This window comes from Felis catus, chromosome B1, assembly GCF_018350175.1.
Source record: "Felis catus isolate Fca126 chromosome B1, F.catus_Fca126_mat1.0, whole genome shotgun sequence".
NCBI lineage: Eukaryota > Metazoa > Chordata > Mammalia > Carnivora > Felidae > Felis > Felis catus.
In genome coordinates, this window is record NC_058371.1 from 7217720 (window position 1) to 7237305 (window position 19586).

The 19586-nt window shown below is 41.1% G+C and overlaps 1 protein-coding gene across 1 annotated transcript; it reads left to right on the top strand.

Moving 5' to 3' along the window:
- Positions 1-1623: 1623 nt before the first annotated feature.
- On the top strand, positions 1624-18852 carry DEFB109B (defensin beta 109B). The gene is made up of 2 exons (XM_045055590.1): positions 1624-1714; positions 18647-18852. The coding sequence occupies exons 1-2, from the start codon at positions 1624-1626 to the stop codon at positions 18850-18852; spliced, it is 297 nt and encodes a 98-aa protein (XP_044911525.1).
- The last annotated feature ends 734 nt before the right edge of the window (positions 18853-19586 follow it).

Sequence of the window (19586 nt, forward strand, 5' to 3'; positions counted from 1 at the left end):
ACACACACACACACACACACACACTCAGATGCCTAATTGTACACAAGGTTGATAGGGTCATTTGCGTGGCGATTTTACATATTTTTATACATCCCCCTCTTTAACGCGTGGCTGGAAAAGACCTAAAACACAACTGTGACACGTATGGCATCCTCACACCTGAACTCATGCCCTATGAAAGCATTTTTTGCCAGAGGACAGATGCACTGTTGTATTATTAGCTATCGATTGTCGCACAACATATTACCCCAAACTCAGAGGCCTGGAAAAACAAGAATTTACTATGTAAACAATTTATGTGGTGAGGTTCAGGTGAGTGCCTCTGGCTCAAGGGCTCTGATGAGGCCCCCATGCACCCACAGTCCAGCTTTTGGCCCAGATTGGGGGTTCACCCGGAGGATGGACTGTGAGTACATGGGAGGAATCTGCATCCAAGCTCACCTATGTCATTGTTGACAGGGCCCAGGTCTTCTTTAGCTAATTGCTAGCGTCATCAGTCCCTTGCCCCAAGGGTCTTTTCAGAAGGCAGCTCAGAATATGGCAGCCGCTTTACTCAGAGCAACTGAATAAGCCAGAATAAGGGTTAGAGAGGGTAACCAAGATGGAAAAAATGTAACCCAATCTAGAAAGTAATATCCCATCCATTCTGCGGTACCCTATTCCCATGTCCAGCCTCCTCTGAGGAAAGGAGATTGCACAAAGGCATGAAGAAAAGGAGGCAGGGGTCACTGGGCACCATCAGAGGAGCTGAAAATCATAGTATCCAACAGAGTAGATTTTTATCTACAGAGTGCAATGTAGTTTAAAATGAAGTACAATTATTATAGTGATTATTCTGCCAAGATAGCAAAGGATACCTATACTGGGAGAAATTTCCTAAAATCTTAAGCTATGATTGAATTTCAGTAGTGGAATTCCAAGCAATTTAATGTTTTTATGCTTTTCCGTGTTTTCTAGATTCAGTTCCAGGTTTTAATTAGAATACAAATACCTAAATAAGTACTAAAAATCAAGTTAAAAGGATATAACATATAAAAAGAGATTGGATTATGCTTTCAACATAACAGTGTTGCTGTAAAGATGAAACACGGAACTCTTTTGAAGCATGCTCCGTATCACCTTTGTTACGAAGCCTTTCCTGACATTCTCGTTACCCCTCCCATCTCCTACCCTTTGGTAGAAACTAGTACTATTGATTTATATAAAATAACCACCGTCTCTTCTGGGTTGTGTCCTTTACCTAGACTACTGCCCACACTCACTTAACTTTCCATCTCCCATTATCTGATTGTGATGGATTTGGTGTAGCCCTGGGTTTTGCTGTACGGCCTGATGCATCACAGATACATAAGGCACGATCGATGATTGTACGTGCATGCATGCATGGAGCCTACTGGAGAACAGAGCTGACAATGAGGATGTCCTCAGTGTGTGGGAAATGGACAGTATGACCTTCTGCTCTCTCGTCCATGAGTTATCACCACCTTTGGGTACTTTGGCCCTGGAGATTTTCTGTGGGAGCCTGACTTATTCCCTTTTTGTTAGGGTCTACTAACCAAGAACAAACCACAGGCCCAGGAAGCGTCATAAATAGCCATGGATCTGCCCGGCCCAGCTCTAAGCATGTCGATGCCTCTTTTCTCCACTGGTCGTTCAGCCATGAGACTCCATGTGTTTCTCTTCACACTCCTCTTTTTGACACTCTTATCCCCAGGTAAGGCGGTGGCTAATTGCTCGGGTCTGCTATCTAGAAAGCTGTCTGGCAGGTCAGACAAGATTCATAAACCTGATATCAACAGCTTCGTTAGTATGACTATAATGTGGTGAAATAGGAAAGAGACAATTCCTTTGCCTGATGCAGTCACATTCTGTTTATCCTTACTCTGTACTTAGGACGCCCTGGTGAGGCATGACAATTGATTCATAGACAGGCAGATCTAAAAGGATTGGATTTCAGAGGCATCTACCATCAGATCTACTCACGAGGTCAGAGGAAGAGAAGGATGGAATCCCATCAATGAGATCTAGTGCTAAGGGTGTTTCTTGGGGGAATCTGTCATGTAAGTATTTGGCTCCCAAAAGAATTCAGAGTCAAAATGAAGTAATGATACACAGCTCTCATTATGGGAGACGTATGTTCATAGTTGTAAAAGTAGGGTTAGGTTGATCTTATGTCTTTTTTTTTTTTTCTCATCCAAAACAGACACTTTTGGAAAATAAAGTAAATGGAGCACTGTTATAACTATATCACAAGAGCAGACAGAAATTAGAACTATCCCAGTCAAACTGGCCACAGGGTCATTCTGCATAAATGGCATAGACCCAGAATAGGGTTTTAGAAAGAGGATTACAGTCCCCAAGGAAGGGTCACTGAGAAGACGGATTACTGGTCTGCCAAAGCATATATCTGGTCCCCAAAATGAAGCAAGTAGGAGGAGCATACCCTTTGGAGTGCTCATCCACAAGCTGTGTGGAAGAAATGGTTGAGCTGGGAAATGGAGACAGTAACACCAAAGGAGATGCTCTGCTATCATAAATCCTTAATGCTAAGATGGAAATTAAAAGTTATCAGGTTCAGGGGTGGCTGGGTGGCTCCGTCGGTTAAGGATCCAGCTTCGGCTCAGGTCATGATCTTGTGGTTCATGGGTCCGAGCCCTGTGTCAGTCTCTGTGCTGACAGCTCGGAGCTTGGAGCCTGCTTCAGATTCTGTGTCTCCCTCCTCTCTGCCCCTCTGTCACTCGTGCTTGCTCTCTCTGTCTCTCTGTCTCTCTCTCAAAAATAAAACATTAAAAAAAATTTTTTTAGGTTATCAGGTTCAAACTCATCATTTTCAGATGAGATGACTGAGGTCCATAGGAATACTTCACAATTCTATAATTTAAGTATTCATACATGCATCTGAAAAGAATATGTCAGAGTTGCAGAGGCTGCCAACTATGTGGCAAGAGTTTAAATAATTTGTATGTCATACAAGATGAGCTGCTATCAATTGGACCAAGCATGTTAAGAAAACACATATCAGGGGCACCTGGGTGGCTCAGTCGGTTAAGCGGCCGACTTCAGCTCAGGTCATGATCTCACGGTCTGTGAGTTCGAGCCCCGCGTCAGGCTCTGTGCTGACAGCTCAGAGCCTGGAGCCTGTTTCAGATTCTGTGTCTCCTTCTCTCTCTGACCCTCCCCACTTCATGTTCTGTCTCTCTCTGTCTCAAAAATAAATAAATGTTTTTTAAAAAAAAGAAAACACATATCAGACAAAATAATCAGTATGTTTGCACTTGGAAATACTTTCTTCTGACATTAAAGGAGGATTTGTTTAGGATATACTAACTGCCAGGCACTGTTCTAAATTTCATATTAGGTAGTAATATATCAAGTGGACTATTGTGTCCACTGAGGAACTATACTGTGACAAAAGTAGGGACATATTTCCTGCTTTGATGGAGTTTCCAATGTTAATCTCCCATGTTGTCCCCACGCTGCTCTTTTTATCCTTTGCTAAATTTGTTGACAACTCTAAGGATAGGCTGAATCAAGAAGAGTGCATCCATGGGGCGCCTGGGTGGCTCAGTCGGTTAAGCGCCCGACTTCGGCTCAGGTCATGATCTCACAGTTTGTGAGTTTGAGCTCTGCATCGGGGTCTGTGCTTACAGCTCAGAGCCTGGAACCTGCTTCTGATTCTGTGTCTCATTCTCCCTCTGCTCCTCCCCCACTTGTGCTCTGTCTCTCAAAAATAAATAAAAATGTAAAAAAAATTATTACAAAATGAGTGAAAAGTTAAAGCATAGATGTTTCGGAACATGAGGTTAGACAGTAAGTGAATGAATTATTTTTGTGAGATTAGTCAAAGTACAAAAAAAGCCCACATTGATTTAACAAGAAATCACGATTGTATATGCTTGCAAATGAAAGATGATTTGCAAAGTGAATTTGAGGACTGCAGGGGGCTTCAGACACATGAATGGATATGAGTAAAGACACCAAGATGTGATGGTCACAGTGTTTTACAGGTTCAGCATGCAGGGATGTTGAGGCAAAGTGACTGCGCCTGAAGGCTGGCAAAGAGAATCCGAGGCAGCCCACAGAGCGCTACGTGCTGGGGCAGGAGGGGTTGCCATGTCCTGTGTGGCTCTGATAATGGAATGGACAGACTCATTTACCCTTAGAAACATCTCTTTAAGAAATGAAGAAGATGAACAGGAAGGGGCAGCCTAAAAGGGAATGGTCATGGGACTCTACCTGTAAGAGAATACAACTGAGCAATAACTCTGGATGAAGAGAAGGGACACGTGAAGGGAACGTGAAAGAGCTATCATTGATTATAGTTAATGAATAAATGAATGCTCTGGAATGATAATTCTTGGGTTCCTGGATAAAGTCAAAGGGTGTTAATCCAGAAAGAAAATACAGTGAGGAGGATGTTTTCATGTGTCTTCATTTTTGAGGCTCAGACAAGGACAGAATGAGGACCAGATTCAACATCTTGAGTTTTAGGAGCCTAGGCATCTTCCAGGTAGAAGCATATAACCTTGAAGACATGGGCCTGATATTCAGATGTGAAATCCCTGCATGAGTCATGTCACTGTTCTGTAATATGTGTCTAAATCTTCAGAAGTATGTGGTAATGCTTAGGGGAAGCCAGTAGCATGAGAGAGAAGACAAAATAGAGAAGATAAGAAAATGCAAGTAAGGACATGAGAGAATAAGACAGAATCGGAGAAGAGAAAGGAAGAGAATACCATTGAAACAACCAGAAAAAACACCACACAGACTGAGCAAATGGAGAAAAGTTGCTAGGAGCCTGTCAGTGAATTTAAAATATTGAGCTGGTGAACATCAAACCATGTCAACTAACAGCAACAAGACTTTCAAGAAATCACATGCCACCCGAAGATTTGGTAAAGCTGGAACTAAAATAAGGTCATCAAGGCTATTTTTACAAGTTTTTCCCAGCTTTCTTGAGGTATGATTGACAAGTGTAGATTTATATATTTAAGGTGTACAGCATGAAGATTTATCCATATATTTTCAATACCATGGAGGAACCTGAGGACGTGATGCCAAATGGCAGAAGTGAGACACAGAAAGACAAGTGCTGCCCAATCTCACTTATATGTGGAATCTAAAAAGTTAAACTCATGGAAGCACGGAGTAGACTGGTGGTTCCCAAGAGCTGGGGGTGAAGGAAATGGGGAGGTCGTAAGTTTTCATGGAAATATACATATATGGAAGCTGGGATGCTTTCACCATTTTCGTTGCCCACAAACATCAGTCCCCTATTTGTGACAGTGTGCCAGTCTCTTTCTTCCCTTTGCCTACAGCTCTGGAGTCCTTCAGAGTAACCCAAAAACTAGTATTTTGAGTGTCAAATTGATTGGTAAGAAAATGAACTCTTATCTAGAAGAAAATGTGGTTCATGCTAGCAGTTCAATCAGGAATGAACTATATAGTGTCTGGTCAAACGTGCATGCTCAATAAATAATAATAAGTAAATACTGAATAAGCAAGAAAAAGAGTGTGGATAGTTTTTTTTTTTTCTTATTTCACATAAGGCTAACAAGAGTTGTGATCCATCTTGTCATTTTCCAGTCCTTTAAAGAGAAGTATCTATAAAACTAATGAAGAAATTGAAGATAACCTGGAAACTGAGGATAGCTTATTCTTCTAAGAATAAATATAAGACCTTCTGGAGGTTCCTGAGAGAGTGTAAGACAAACATTCTAATAAATGGAGCCTATAAAAGGACTTTCAGCATTCCCACCATTTTTGTTTAGAAATCACCAAAAAACAACATGAGTGAGAAAAAGAATTGAAAATAGCATCTTCAAGTAAACTAGGATATAGATGGAATGTGAGAAAAAGAGGCATATGTCTCCATTTCTTATGAAGTTCCAGCAAAGAACACTTCTAGAAGGTAAGGGCACACCCTAAGAACAAACTCAAAAACATTCCTTAGCAAAACAAAAACAGAATTCACGGGCTATTAGTGGGAGCATCCCAGGGGCCAATAGTGGACTTGACAAACAGATAATTCAGATTAAACCAAGAATGGTGTAAAAAAGCTATATATATGCAATACATAATCTATAGGTGAATCTGGAAGGGTAAAAGAGACATTGTATTGTGAATAACGTTATACTTGCTTACCTCTATTGGTCTGAATAAAAGTAAAAGTTAACACAAATTAATTCCTGGCACATAATGCCACACAAAGCTTTAGGTCTGGGAAAAACTCATCTCATTCAAAACCAGAAGTAATGAAAAGTGAACAGTACTGGAATCTAAACATTTTTTTTACATGATGAAAGATGAACAGGCAACAAAATTTTTAAATGCTTTAGACCCAGCAATCCATTCCCATGGGAATATATCCTATATATATATATATATATATATATATATATATATATATATATATAATCTATATGAGAATAGATGGGAATATATCCTATATATATATATATATATATATATATATATATATATCATCTATATGAAAGCAGCATGTGTATAATGTTAATCATCACAACTTTATCTATAAAAACAAAGGATTGGAGATCCCATACCTGATTCCCATCAATCAAAACACAGCTAAATAGGTAATGGCCTGTCTATATACAGATGCTCATAATAATTATAAAGTACAATGACAAATCAATAAGACAAGAAAATGAATGAAGTAGAAGAACTAGAAATGAAAAACACTTGACTATTCTTATTTGCAGTTGACACAACAGTAATGACACACTTAACTATTGCAATCTTGATGGAAATTTCTTCTTTTTTTTTTTCTAGTTTCTGGCTATTATAAATAATCTTACTATAAAAATTCTCTCACATATGTCTTGGTTCCCTGGAGCACCATCTTAGGGATAGAATGGAATCTTATAATATGAATCCTCAGCTTTACTAGGTGAAAATATATTCTTCTCAAACTGGGGTGGACAAATTTAGAAACCCATTAAGTGTTTGAAAGTGGTAGGAATTAAAAACAGTAGAATTGAAATAGTTGACAACAAAAGTAAATAATTGGGAGGAGTTCAATGATGATGACAAAGCTGTAAAGTCATTGTATTGTTTAAGGGTAAATATTTTGATTAAATTTAGATTTTGCTATATTAAGACCATATATATTTTTTTATTTTTTTATTTTAATTATTGAGAGGGACAGAGTGAGCAAGCAGGGGAGAGAGGCAGAGAGAGAGGGAGAGAGAGAGAATCTTAAGCAGGCTCCATGCCCAGGCTCCATGCTCACCTCACAAACGATGAGATCATGACCTGAGCTGAAATGATGAGTCAGTTGCTTAACTAACTGAGCCACCCAGGCACTCCAAGAATATAAGTTTTAATTCTATGAGAACTACTCTAAGAATGGGGACAAAGGTTTAATTTCCCAACTAATAAAAAATGTGATGCTTAAAAACAATCCAGTAGAAAAGAGAAATTGAGTGAGAGAAAAGGAACAGAGACTAGGCAAACAGAAAAGATGGTAGAAATAAACTCAAATATATCAGTGATGACACTAAAACGCAAACAGGTTACTTTTCTATTTCAAATCGAAGATGGTCAGTGCTTATTTTAAAAATAAACTCAACTACATGGTACTAAACTAAAAGAAAAAACAAACAAAAACAGCTACAGTGTAAGCATTCATAAAGGTTAGAAAGAAAAGGAGAGTGTTATGAGCTAAACTGCGTCCCTCCAAAAATGCATCTTTTAAGGTTTTTTTAATGTTTATTTATGAGAGAGAGCCCCCACAAGCAAGCAAGTGGGGGAGGGGCAGAGAGAGGGAGACACAGAACTGGAAGCAGACTCCAGGCTCCACAGGCTGTCTGCACAGAGCCCCAGATGAGGCTTGAACTCACAAACTGTGAGATCATGTCCTGAGCCAAAGTCGTATGCTTAACTGATTGAGCCACCCAGGAGCCCCTGGTGTTTGTTTGTTTGTTTGTTTGTTTGTTTTGAGAGAGAGAAAGAGAGAGAGAGAACATGTGAGTGGGGAAGGGGCAGAGAGAGAGGGAGACAGAGAATCCCAAGCAGGCTCCACGCTGTCAGTGCAGAGCCCGACGCAGGGAATGATCCCATGAACCATGAGATCATGACCTGAGCCGAAAGCAAGAGTTGGACACTTAACCAACTGAGCCACCCAGGCACCCCTAAAAATGCGTATGTTAAATCCTAAGTCTTGGTACCTCAGAATGTGAGCATATTTGGAGACTGGGGTTTTACAGTAGTGATTAAGTTAAAATGAAGTCATTAGGGTGGGACCTAAGCCAATATGACCGGCGTCCTTAAAAGAGGAGGAAATTTGGACACAGGCACATATAGAAGGAACACAGTGTGAAGACATAATGAGAAGATGGCCATCTACAAACCAATGAGATGGAACCGATCCTTCCCTCGGGTTTCTCAGAATCTGAAAGCACTACATCCGACTACAGAATACACATTTTTTAGTTCAGCCAAAGAATTTATAAAAATGACCATACACTCAAACATAAAGCAAGCATCAAAATTTTTAAAAATCTAAATTATTAGCAAATTAAATCACCATTATACATTCCTAACTTACACGATGTTATATGTTAGTTCTATCTCAGGAAAGCTGGAAAAAAATAAAATAGTAAAATTTTGCAAAATTGGGGAACAACTTCTTTGAACCTAATTTATTTAAGCCAGAAATCATTAACAAAAATATAAATATTTGGAAATGCAGAAATATACTTCTACAAAAAGCACGCATCAAAGGAAACATCAATATGAAAATTAGCAAGTAAATTACACTGAAATAAGCTACATGAAGGTAAGTTAGAATTTAGAGAAACACATGAAAGAGACACAAATGGGTAAAAGAATCACCAAAACAATAAGTTGGTGTTTTAAAGACTAATAATCTGGGGACACTGATCAAGAAAAAATGAGACATACTTAAAATAACCACCTCAGGATTGAACAGGCTGAAGTCACAGCAGATGCCCCAGACAGCCAGAGAAAAAGAAAGGGTAGGATGAATTTGCACACTGGGTCCCATTCCCTCTTGTGCATTTAGAAACCAATCCCTAGTGGCCATTCTTCCCTCATGTTCATATCATCAATTTTATTTCTGCTGGATTGTTACTGTTAGCATACAAGCATGTTGTTCTTTCTCCTATTAAAAAAAAAGAAAACAACAAACTCTTTTTTCCTCTTCTTCCAATGCCAGCTAGCACCCTCTTTCTTTGCCCCATTTGGTAGTAAAGCACCTCAAGATAGTCAACCACATTTTCCACCTCCAGTCCTTCTTCTCGAATCCCTAAGTATATTCTGAGCAGACATTCTCCCGACCCTCTCCCTGCTACTTGAGCTGGGCTTGCTGGTCACCAAGGGTCCCCACATTGCTGGATCTAATGGTCACCAACTGTTGTGACCTTACTTGGCCAATCATCAGCATTTAAAACAGATGGTCGCTCACTCCTTCATCATATACTTTCCTCGGTTGGCTTCCGGGGTACTGCATTCACCTGATTCACAGCCTGCCTCCCTGGACCTGCCTCCTCCATTTCCTTAGTTGTCCCAGTGTTCGCCATATTGGGGAGACCCAGCCCTCAGTTTCTGGGACTCTTCTCTTCCCTCTCCCCATCTACTCCTTGGGGCTAGTCCCATCCTTTTAAATTCTCCTCTTGGACTTCTCTTCTCAACTCCAGACTTGTAACAAATATCCAATGGCATAATTTCTATCTCTGGTTTAATTTCAAAGGTAACATACCCAAATCTGAATTCCTGATTTCCCTCCATACAGTTTTCCCCCATTACAGGGTGCTGTAGCTGGCACTCCATGGACCTGTTCTTGGCTCTGATGCATCCCCTCCACCCTCAGTAGGCCTCCACATGGGCACCTTAGGAGGTCCCCCTCAGGGCTCCTGTCTATGTCCAGCCTTGGACAGAAGCTGCTCCATACTCAGTGAAAGTTCAGAGTGTCTCCAGAATCTCCCTTGGCATCCCTGCCCTGCCATGCATCAGACTGCATTAGACTCTCTACTTGTGTACCTGTGAGGGAATTCTCTTACCTTCTCCACATCCTCTACAGTTTCACACAGCTGCTGCCTTGTACGAGGCAGGGCAAGACTTTGTCTCAGGGACAAAGTCTCTGCCTTAGGGTGAGACTTCACAATTCTGCTCGGGTTCAAATTTCAGTAGCCCCTACGTGCCTGTCCCTCCAACAGGTCACAGACCTGTTGCTCTCCACCCAATTTTCTAAAAAACACTCAATGGAAGGGCAGGACAAAAGAGTGAGTCTGATGTATCTGGGACCCAGTGATACTATAATGCTACAAAAGCCCACACTCAGACCTTAAACTTTTGTTTGAAGTTCGGCTGTTTCCTTTTTATCTCCTGAAGGGGCTGATTCCTCTTTCCGTGCATCCACACATAAAAACACATGTGGGCCCCCTCCCTTTTACTTCTTTTAATTTTTAAATTTTCCAGATTTACTGAGATGTCAATGACATATAACATTGTGTGAGTTTAAGATAAACAATTTGATTTGATACACGTTAATATTGTGAAACGTTTACCACACACGGTAGGGTAATGTCCTTTACCTCATATAATTACCATTTTGTTGTTGTTCCCATGAGAACATTAAATCTCTACTCTCCTAACAACTTTCAAGTATACAATATAGAATTGTTAACTATAGTCACCATGCTGTATATGACATCCCCAGAACTTAATTCATCTTATAATTTAGAGTTTGTACACTTTGACCAAGATCTTCCGTTTCCCCACCTCTCAGCCACAATTCCACAGTCTGTTTCTATGAGATTGATATTAGATTTCATATATAAGTTAGATCATACAGTATTTGTCCTTCTCTAATTTTACACAGCATAATGCCATCAAGGTCCATCCATTTTGTCATGAATGGCAGGATTTCTTTTTTGTCTGGCTGAATTATATTCCATATTTATATACACAACAGATTTCTCATCCATCATCCATCATCCATTGGTGGGCTGTTAGATTGTTTCCATGTCTTGGCTATTGTGAATTGAATAATGCTTTGATCCACATAAGAATGCAGGTATCTCTTCAAGACAGTAATTTCATCTCCTTCACTCAAAAGTGAGACTGCTGGATCATATGGTAGTTCTCTTTTTAATTGTTTGAAGAGTGGTTACACCAATTTACATTCCCACCAACATGTACCAGTGTGCCATGTCTTCTCCACTTCCTCACCCGTGCTTACTATCTCTTGTCTTTTTGATGATAGCTATTCTAATGGGTATGAGGTGACATCTCACTGTGGTTTTGATTGGCGTATCTCTGATGATGAGTGATGTTGAGCACATTTTCATATACTTGCTGGCTATTTGGTAGTCTACTCTGGGAAGATGTCTATTCAGGTCCTCTGCCATATTTTAATTGGATTACTTGAGGGGTTTCTTTTTTTGCTTTTGAGTTGTTATGTGCCTTCCTTATATATTTTGGATATTAATCCCTTATGAAATACATGATTCGCAAAAATTTTCTCACATTCTGTAGTCTTTTCATTTTGTTGAATATTTCTTTAGCAGTGCAGGAACTTTTCTGTTTGCTAATGTCCCACTTGTTTATGTTTGCTTTTGTGGCTTGTGCTTTTGGTGTCATCCAAATAACCACTGCCACGACCAAAGTCAAGGCAAATTTTTTCCTGTTTTCTTCTAGGACTTTTACAACTTTGGGTCTTACACTGAAGTCTTTAATCCATTTTGAGTTAATTATATAGATCATATATATATCATGTCATCTGCAAACAGAGACAATTTTACTTCTTCATTTCCAATTTGGACCCATTTTTTTTCTTTTTCTTGCCTGATTGCTCTAGCAAGGATTTCCAGTACTTATGTTGAATAGGAGTATTGACAGTGGAAACCCTTGCTTGTTTTCTGATCTAGAGGGAAAGACTTCAGACTTCTACCACTGAGTATGATGTTACCTGTGGGTTTGTCATATTTGACCTTTATTATGTTTAGGTATGTTACTTTTACACCCAATTTATTGAGTGTTTTTACATGAAAAGATATTGAATTTTGTCAAAAGCTTTTTCTTCACTTATTGAAATAATCAGATGATTTTTACCTTTCATTCTATTAATGGGGAATAGCACATTGATTGATTTGCATCAATTAAGCCATCCTTACATCCCAAGGAAAAGTCATTCTTTTTTTTTTTTAATTTTTTTTTCAACGTTTATTATTTTTGGGACAGAGAGAGACAGAGCATGAACAGGGGAGGGGCAGAGAGAGAGGGAGACACAGAATCGGAAACAGGCTCCAGGCTCCGAGCCATCAGCCCAGAGTCTGACGCGGGGCTCGAACTCACGGACCGCGAGATCGTGACCTGGCTGAAGTCGGACGCTTAACCGACTGCGCCACCCAGGCGCCCCATGGGAAAAGTCATTCTTGATCATGGTATATGATCCTATTAATGTGCTGTTAAATTCAGTGTGTCTGTATTTTGTTAAGAATGTTTGTATCTATCTTCATCCAGAATATTGGTCTGCAGGGTTTTTTTTTAATTTTTAATGTTTATTTTTGAGAGAGAGACAGAGAGACAGAGCATGAGCAGGGAAGGGGCAGAGAGAAAGGGAGACACAGAATCTGAAGTAGGCTCCAGGCTCTGAGCTGTCAGCACAGAGTCCGATGCAGGTCTTGAACTCACAAACTGTCAGATCATGACCTGAGCCAAAGTCGGACACCCAACCGACTGAGCCACCCAGGCGCCCTTGGTCTATAGTTTTCTTAAAGTGTCCTTATCTGGCTTTGTTGTCAGAATAATGCTGGCCTTGTCAATTGAGTTTGGGAGTGTCCCCTCCTCTTCAATTTTTCAAATCCAGGTCCGTAAGCTGCTGTGGGGCCCTTGGCTGTTGGCGTGCATTTTCATGACTGCAGGATCTCACCATCAGCGGACACAGCAACGGAGGCCAAAAACAGGCATCGGACAGAGGTGTGCAAGTGCACAGCCTCAAAGTGCACACGTGGCATGGGGGTCAGTTGTGGGGGTCTACTCTAATGTCTTGCACTAGAGAAGCCACAGAGGCCTAGGCTGGATGCTGGTGCAGGTTCCCAGCTCTGGTGAGGGCAGGGCAGGGCAGGGCAGGGCAGGGGAAGAAGTAGGAAGGGACTCAGTGGCTGGCATCAGTGACCAAGGACCTCTGTGGGGTGAAAACCCGGTGAAACCTTCAGGGCTCTGTTTCTTCTGGCCACTGGTTTCTTCTACAGCAAAAGTTGCTGAGGTCCTGGCAGAGCAAGTCACTGGGGACAGCAGTCACCAGCTGCATGTGGTGGTTATGGTAGCCCCTGCTTTTCTCCTCTGTTCCTAGCCACCTCCACACATCACGGCTTTGCCAGTCTGGGTGGGGTAAAACTGAAACAGCTCCTTCAGGAGGCCCCCCAAAGGCTAGAGAAGTTGTGGCTCACCTGCCTCTTCCCTTCCCTGATAGGGGGGCTCTTTCTAGATGGGGACATCCCCCTTGGGGCTGAGCATGCTGACCTTGGGGATGGGATGGCACAGGTAATCTGATGCCATTCTTTCCCTTCGCGTATGTTATTCTCAGGGTTTTGTTTCACTGTCTTGCTCTGTGGCTTCCTGAGTGCACAGCAGAGCTCTTCCTGGGTGGTTTTTGCTCACAGATAGCTAACTGTTCATCTTCATGGGGGCACGGAGGCTGGGCTCTCCCACACCCCCACAGTGGTGATGTCACTCCCTCCTCTTTCAGTAGGGCCTTATCACTTTGGATTTTAGTTAATTAGCTTTCTCTGAGCACTCAGCTCTGGGCTGAGCTTTTAACAAACTATGATCTAGGAATGATCCAGCTCGCTCTCTTTTTCAGGAAAAGAGCAATTCTTTTTGTAACGTTTTACATCCTAAACAGAAGTAGAAGTTCACTCCTGTCCTTTTTCAAACCTCATATGTTGGAGAGTATTATTATTACTGTCATCAATTTCATGGTATTTACTAGAATTCTACCTTGGCTCTGAGGCCACCTTCTGTCTGTGTTAAACTCTTTCTTCATAGTGTATGTCCTCTAGAACTTCCTTAGAGGTAGGTATATTGGTGGTGAGTCATTTCAGTCTTTATGTGTGAATCTGTAAATGTTATCCTTATTCTGGAAAGAAAGCATGTCTGAGAACACAGTTCCATCCCAGCAGGTATTTTCTCACAGTCCATCTTCTTTGACTTTCACTTTACCGCCATAGCTTATCATTTATTTTTTTATTTTAGTTTTTAATTTTAAGTTTTTATTTATTTACTTTGAAAGAAACAGAGTGAGCGTGAGCCTGGGAGGAGCAGAGAGAGAAAGAATCCCAAGCAGGCTCAGCCGAGTCAGTACAGAGCCTGATGTGGGATTCGAACCACAAACCGTGAGATCATGACCTGTGCCACAATTGAGAGTCAGAGGCTTAATTTCATTTTAAGTGTTTTGTCCTTTTTTTCCCCAACGTTTTTATGATCTACCATTTGTTTTGTTTTATAACTTAATGTGAATCTCTTTTATATTATCAGTTAGGAGTGCTTTTTTATCTTGAATCTGTGAATTTGTATTTTTTCCATCATTTCCAGGGAATCTCTTTAAGACTTCCGCCTCTTATTCCTCTCTTGTCTCGGCTTTTAATTTAATAAATGTCAGACCTTGTGTATCAGTACTAAGTTCTGGGTAAATAAATTGGATGTATCCATTCATAATTCTCTTGTCACTTGTGTCTAATAATTGGTCATTAATACCTTCATTTATTTTTTCAAAAAAGTTTTTTTTCACTTCTAGAAGTTTCTATTTTTCAAAACTGCCCACTTATTCTATCATCTATATTACCTCCTTGTTGCTCGTACAGCTTTGTGATAGTAGGTTTTATTTCTTTAAACAATGTGATACATCGCTGTTTAATTATTTGTCACATTGGTCATGCCAATACTTTTAGTCCTTGAGGGCCCAAATATGTTGTTTATTTCATTCACTTTTGCTCATGGTGCCTTACCTTGCTGATCATGTCATGGTGAAGTCATTGGTTGTCCTTAGTCCACCAGTATCCTATGGATCTAAGTTGAGAATGTGTCTCTGTTACCATCCAAAGCTACCACCATGAAACCTCCTCCATGATCTTCTCAGTGCAGGAGCTGCAGGCTTAACAAACTGCCACTGCTGCTATTCCAGGAGTGAGGACCGCCGTCAGCACTACTGATAGTAGTACCGACCTTCTAGAAACCCCACCCCAGCCAGCCGACCAGTGCAGAGCCCCACTGCTCAAGCTTCAGTTCGAAGACTTGTTTTTCCTGAAGGAGTGAGTAGTCTAGGACACTGGCCTACCACTTTCAAGAATAGCGGTGTTTCAGAGATACTATGATCCATTTGTTTTATGACAGCAGTCACTTGAGAGTATCTAATTTGCAATTGTGGCCAAAAGCCTAAATCGTTCTTTCAATTTCATCATGTTTGTTCTGCATCTTCCAGAAACTTCTGTTTCTGATGTACTGATGGTACTCTGTGCCTTGGGGCACTCCTATAGATTCTTTCAAAATGCAACCCACATAATTCCAATAGCATCTGGGGAGGAATAGAAGGAGAGCAAAACCAGTATGCTCAAGTCACCACTGACCTCTTATCACTGATGGCGTTGTCCACAAATTTCAGAACTCTATTTGTAGCAGGATTCTCATGGGACACCACGGCCTTTCCTTCCAGGAAGCAGCTTTATTCATGCTAGCACAGGCTCAGTGGGCTAAGAATCAAAAGGCTGAGCCCCGAATGCAGCGGGGTGTAGCCTTTTATACAATTTCTACTTCTTTGTCTCCCGCACATGGTAACATACAGACATGCTATCTGATTGGGCGGTCTACGTCACAGGGTCGTGAGGAATGTCACAGACACACAGTCTGGATGGACGCAGGCAAAGTTACTGAGTTGTGTCAGAGCTATGGATACGTGTATAGGAGTTGATTGGGCTACGTTGCCTTCCTTTGTTTTGAGAAGGCCTCCACCACATTCCTGAGGAAGGGGCTGTTCCCCTACCACATATTAATACACTATCAACAGTGGACACTCTTCTTTCCCTTCTGATTTTCACGGGACTAAGGCTAGTATTTTACTATGAAGTGCTATATGGATATTTTTTATGTTCAGATGAACTGCAATTTGGTTAAGGTAATATTCTTCTCTTCCTATTTTTAAAATAATGTTTATCAGAAATCAATGTTGATTTTCTTTTCAATTCTCTCCTCCCAAATACATATTTAAATTACTCGATCCACTGGGTATATTGTCTATGTCATTCTGCTACAGTAAACAGGGACATTATCACCAAATTTTAATCTAAAAATACTGTCTTACCATTCTTAGCTAGGAATGGCCTCAATAGGCAAATATAAATAAAAGTAATGTGACAACTGAAAAATTCTTATTTGATGGGATCTATTCATTATTGAGTGGACCTTCAGTTACATCATGGGTGGGAAATCCTTGACACTGCAAATTCTCAATACAGAGGTGAAACCAATTGGAGCTATTAACTGTCTTCTCCGACCTCTTCCTTAGGTGGCTTTTCTACTGGACAGTGATTTTGAGGATTGTACTGCCAGGTCATCAGCTCTACCATTAGAGAGTTTCCTATTAAATTAACTTGGCTCTAATGTGAGTCATCTGGAGAAAAGAATGGCCTGGACATGATGACAAATTTTCAGCTTTTTAGAGTCAACTGGTGTGTGTAGAATAGACGAGTACCACCACAGATCCACACGATCTGTTTTCCTGAAACTTCACCTTACCCCCGAGCTAAACAGATAGGAGAAAGAAGGAGACGGGAACGGTAAAAAAACAACATTTAAAATTCTTTTTAATGTTTATTTATTTTTGAGAGAGACAGGGACAGAGTGTTAGTGGGGGAGGAGCAGAGACAAAGGGAGACAGAATCCAGAGCAGGCTCCAGGCTCTGAGCTATCAGCACAGAGCCCGACGCGGGGCTTGAACTCACACACTGTGAGATCATAATCTGAGCTGAAGTCGGACACTTAACCAACTGAGCCACCCAGGTGGCCCAAGTAAAAAACAACATTTTAAAAGGAGAATGCGCATACGGATTCTTAAGGCAGCTGTTGCATCAGGTCCAGGAACCTGCAAGCTTACTCTGGCCTGTGAACCACACATGGTCTTCAGTCTGTCTTATCTCATCTCATTTCTTACCAACCTTTTTTTTTTTTTCCCATAGTGCTCCACCTACACAGGTCTTTCTGTTTTTCCAATACACTAAGGAAGGGACCTAGCTATTCTATATGCTTAACATGCCCTCACACGAATACGTGCTTGGCTTCTTCACACCCATCATTCAGACCTCAGTTCAAATGCAACATCCTCAGGAAGCCTCTCTCTGTCCGTTCCATTAACTGCATCCTCCAGACGATATCTGGTCAGTGACTGTATTATTTTGTTCTAAACACCGCTTTCCTAAATTAGCTTAGCAACCTAATTTTGCACGGTCAGATTTTATTCACTGAAGTTAAGTCGTGTAAGAATAAGAAACATTTCTTCCATTGTCACTGTTCTGTTGCTAGTGCAAAGGAAAATATCTGGTGACCGGAAGATGCTCAGCAAATATTTGTCGAAGATCCATATAAAGGAGCAACAACGAAGGAATCGGTGTGTTTAGAACATATATGTGAAAGGGAAATGCAATGGGGTCACTTATGTTAAGGGGTTTTAAAATGGAGCCGGGAGGCCCTTTAGGAGGTGGGCTGTATGCACGCCCTCACCTGCGGAGCCATAAACTTTTGATCTGGGCCAATCGCAAATATTCCACGGACTCAGCCCGAGCACCTGGCTACAGAACGAGATTTTGCTTAGTGATGGCCTTAGCAACCAACCATATTCAGTCAAGATCAGCTTTGCTGCCGCCAACACCAATCAAAAATTCTTCGTGAACGACGTATATAATGCATTCCCTTTTTGCTTTGAGAACCTTTTTGCTCTAGGCGCACCCGGGTGGCTCAGTCAGTGGGGCGTCTGACTCTTGATTTTGGCTCAGGTCATGATCTCACAGTGTGTGGGTTTGAGCCCCACATCGAACTCTGTGCTGACAGTGCAGAGCCTGCTTCAGATTCTCTGTCTCCCTTTCTCTCTGCCCCTACCCCACTTGTGCACTCTCTTATGCTCTCTGTCTCTCAAAATAAATAAACATTAAAAAAATTAAAACAAAAAAAAAACCTTTTTGCTTTAAGAACTTTTGCTTCCTAGTAGGACACTCTCTGAGTTGCCACTCAAATCTGTGTACCCCAAATTGCAATTCTCTGATCCTATATAAACTCTCTTGCTTAATTTTTGCCTCCTCACAATTTTATGTTGACATGTATTTTTGCCCACCCCCTTGTTGCAGTTTGACATTTACCAAAGTTCTTACTGAAGCAAAAATTAGCAATGCCAGGAATTTGTGAGAGAAGGAGGGAGGGGGTTGTTAACATTTGGGCTGTTGGGTAGAAAAGGACAGTGAAGGTGATGGGGCAACTGAATGGGTCCTCTGTCCAGCTTCTTTTCTGCACACAGAACTGGTCCCGCCAGAATACGTCCACCCTCACACGTGACAGGGCTCAGGGTCTTACGCTCCACTCGTGAACTAATTACTGCACTGCCTCTCTTCTTCTGCAGTAAGAAGTGGTATGGCTTCTGCTGAAAGCCATTGTCTAAATCTGTCTGGCATTTGCAGAAGAGACATCTGCAAAATCACAGAGGATCAGATTGGAGCCTGTAAAAGAAGATGGAAGTGCTGTAGATCTTGGTGGATTCTGGTTCCAATTCCAACCCCACTTATCTATTCAGATTATCAAGCACCCCTTAAGCATAAGTTGAAGTGAAACTAGGGAAAGCATCAGAAGGAAAGTTTCTGCATCTAAAACACTGGAATATACATAAACGCTTCCAGCTTTGTTACCAATTCCTATTATCCCTTGTCAATAACAACAAATAAATATGGGTTTCACATCTCCAGATACTACTTCTTTGTGACTCATCTTCAGATTCACACAATCTCTTTAAAAGTGAGAAAGCCAGGGTGCCTGGGTGGCTCAGTTGGTTGAACGCCCAACTTCTGCTCAGGTCATGATCTCACGGTTCGTGGGTTCAAGCCCCGCTTCGGGCTCTGTGCTGACAGCTCAGAACCTGGAGCCTGCTTCAGATTCTCTGTCTCTCTCTCTCTGCCCCTCCCCTGCTCATGCTCTCTCTCTCTCTCTCTCAAAAATAAACATAAAAAAATTTTTTTAAGATTTTAAGTGAGAAAGCCCATTTATGTAACAAAAATGTTTTTTTAATTTGTCACAAAAGACCAAAAGGTTACCAAAACCTGAAGATACAGTTATACAAAATGTAATTAGACACATAGAGACTACAAAGAAAATGCACAGGCAAAATACAGAGGAAATACAGCAAATAACAGGGGTGGGAAGAGCTGTGGCTTGGGCAAAGGTGGAAAATTGGAATGGGGCAGGAGAAAATCATTTTGGGATAATACACAAGGACTTTCACTATATGGCAGATAATTGGAAGGAAATGAAAACAAGAAAGGAGAGAGAATGAGAGCTTGAAGATCAAC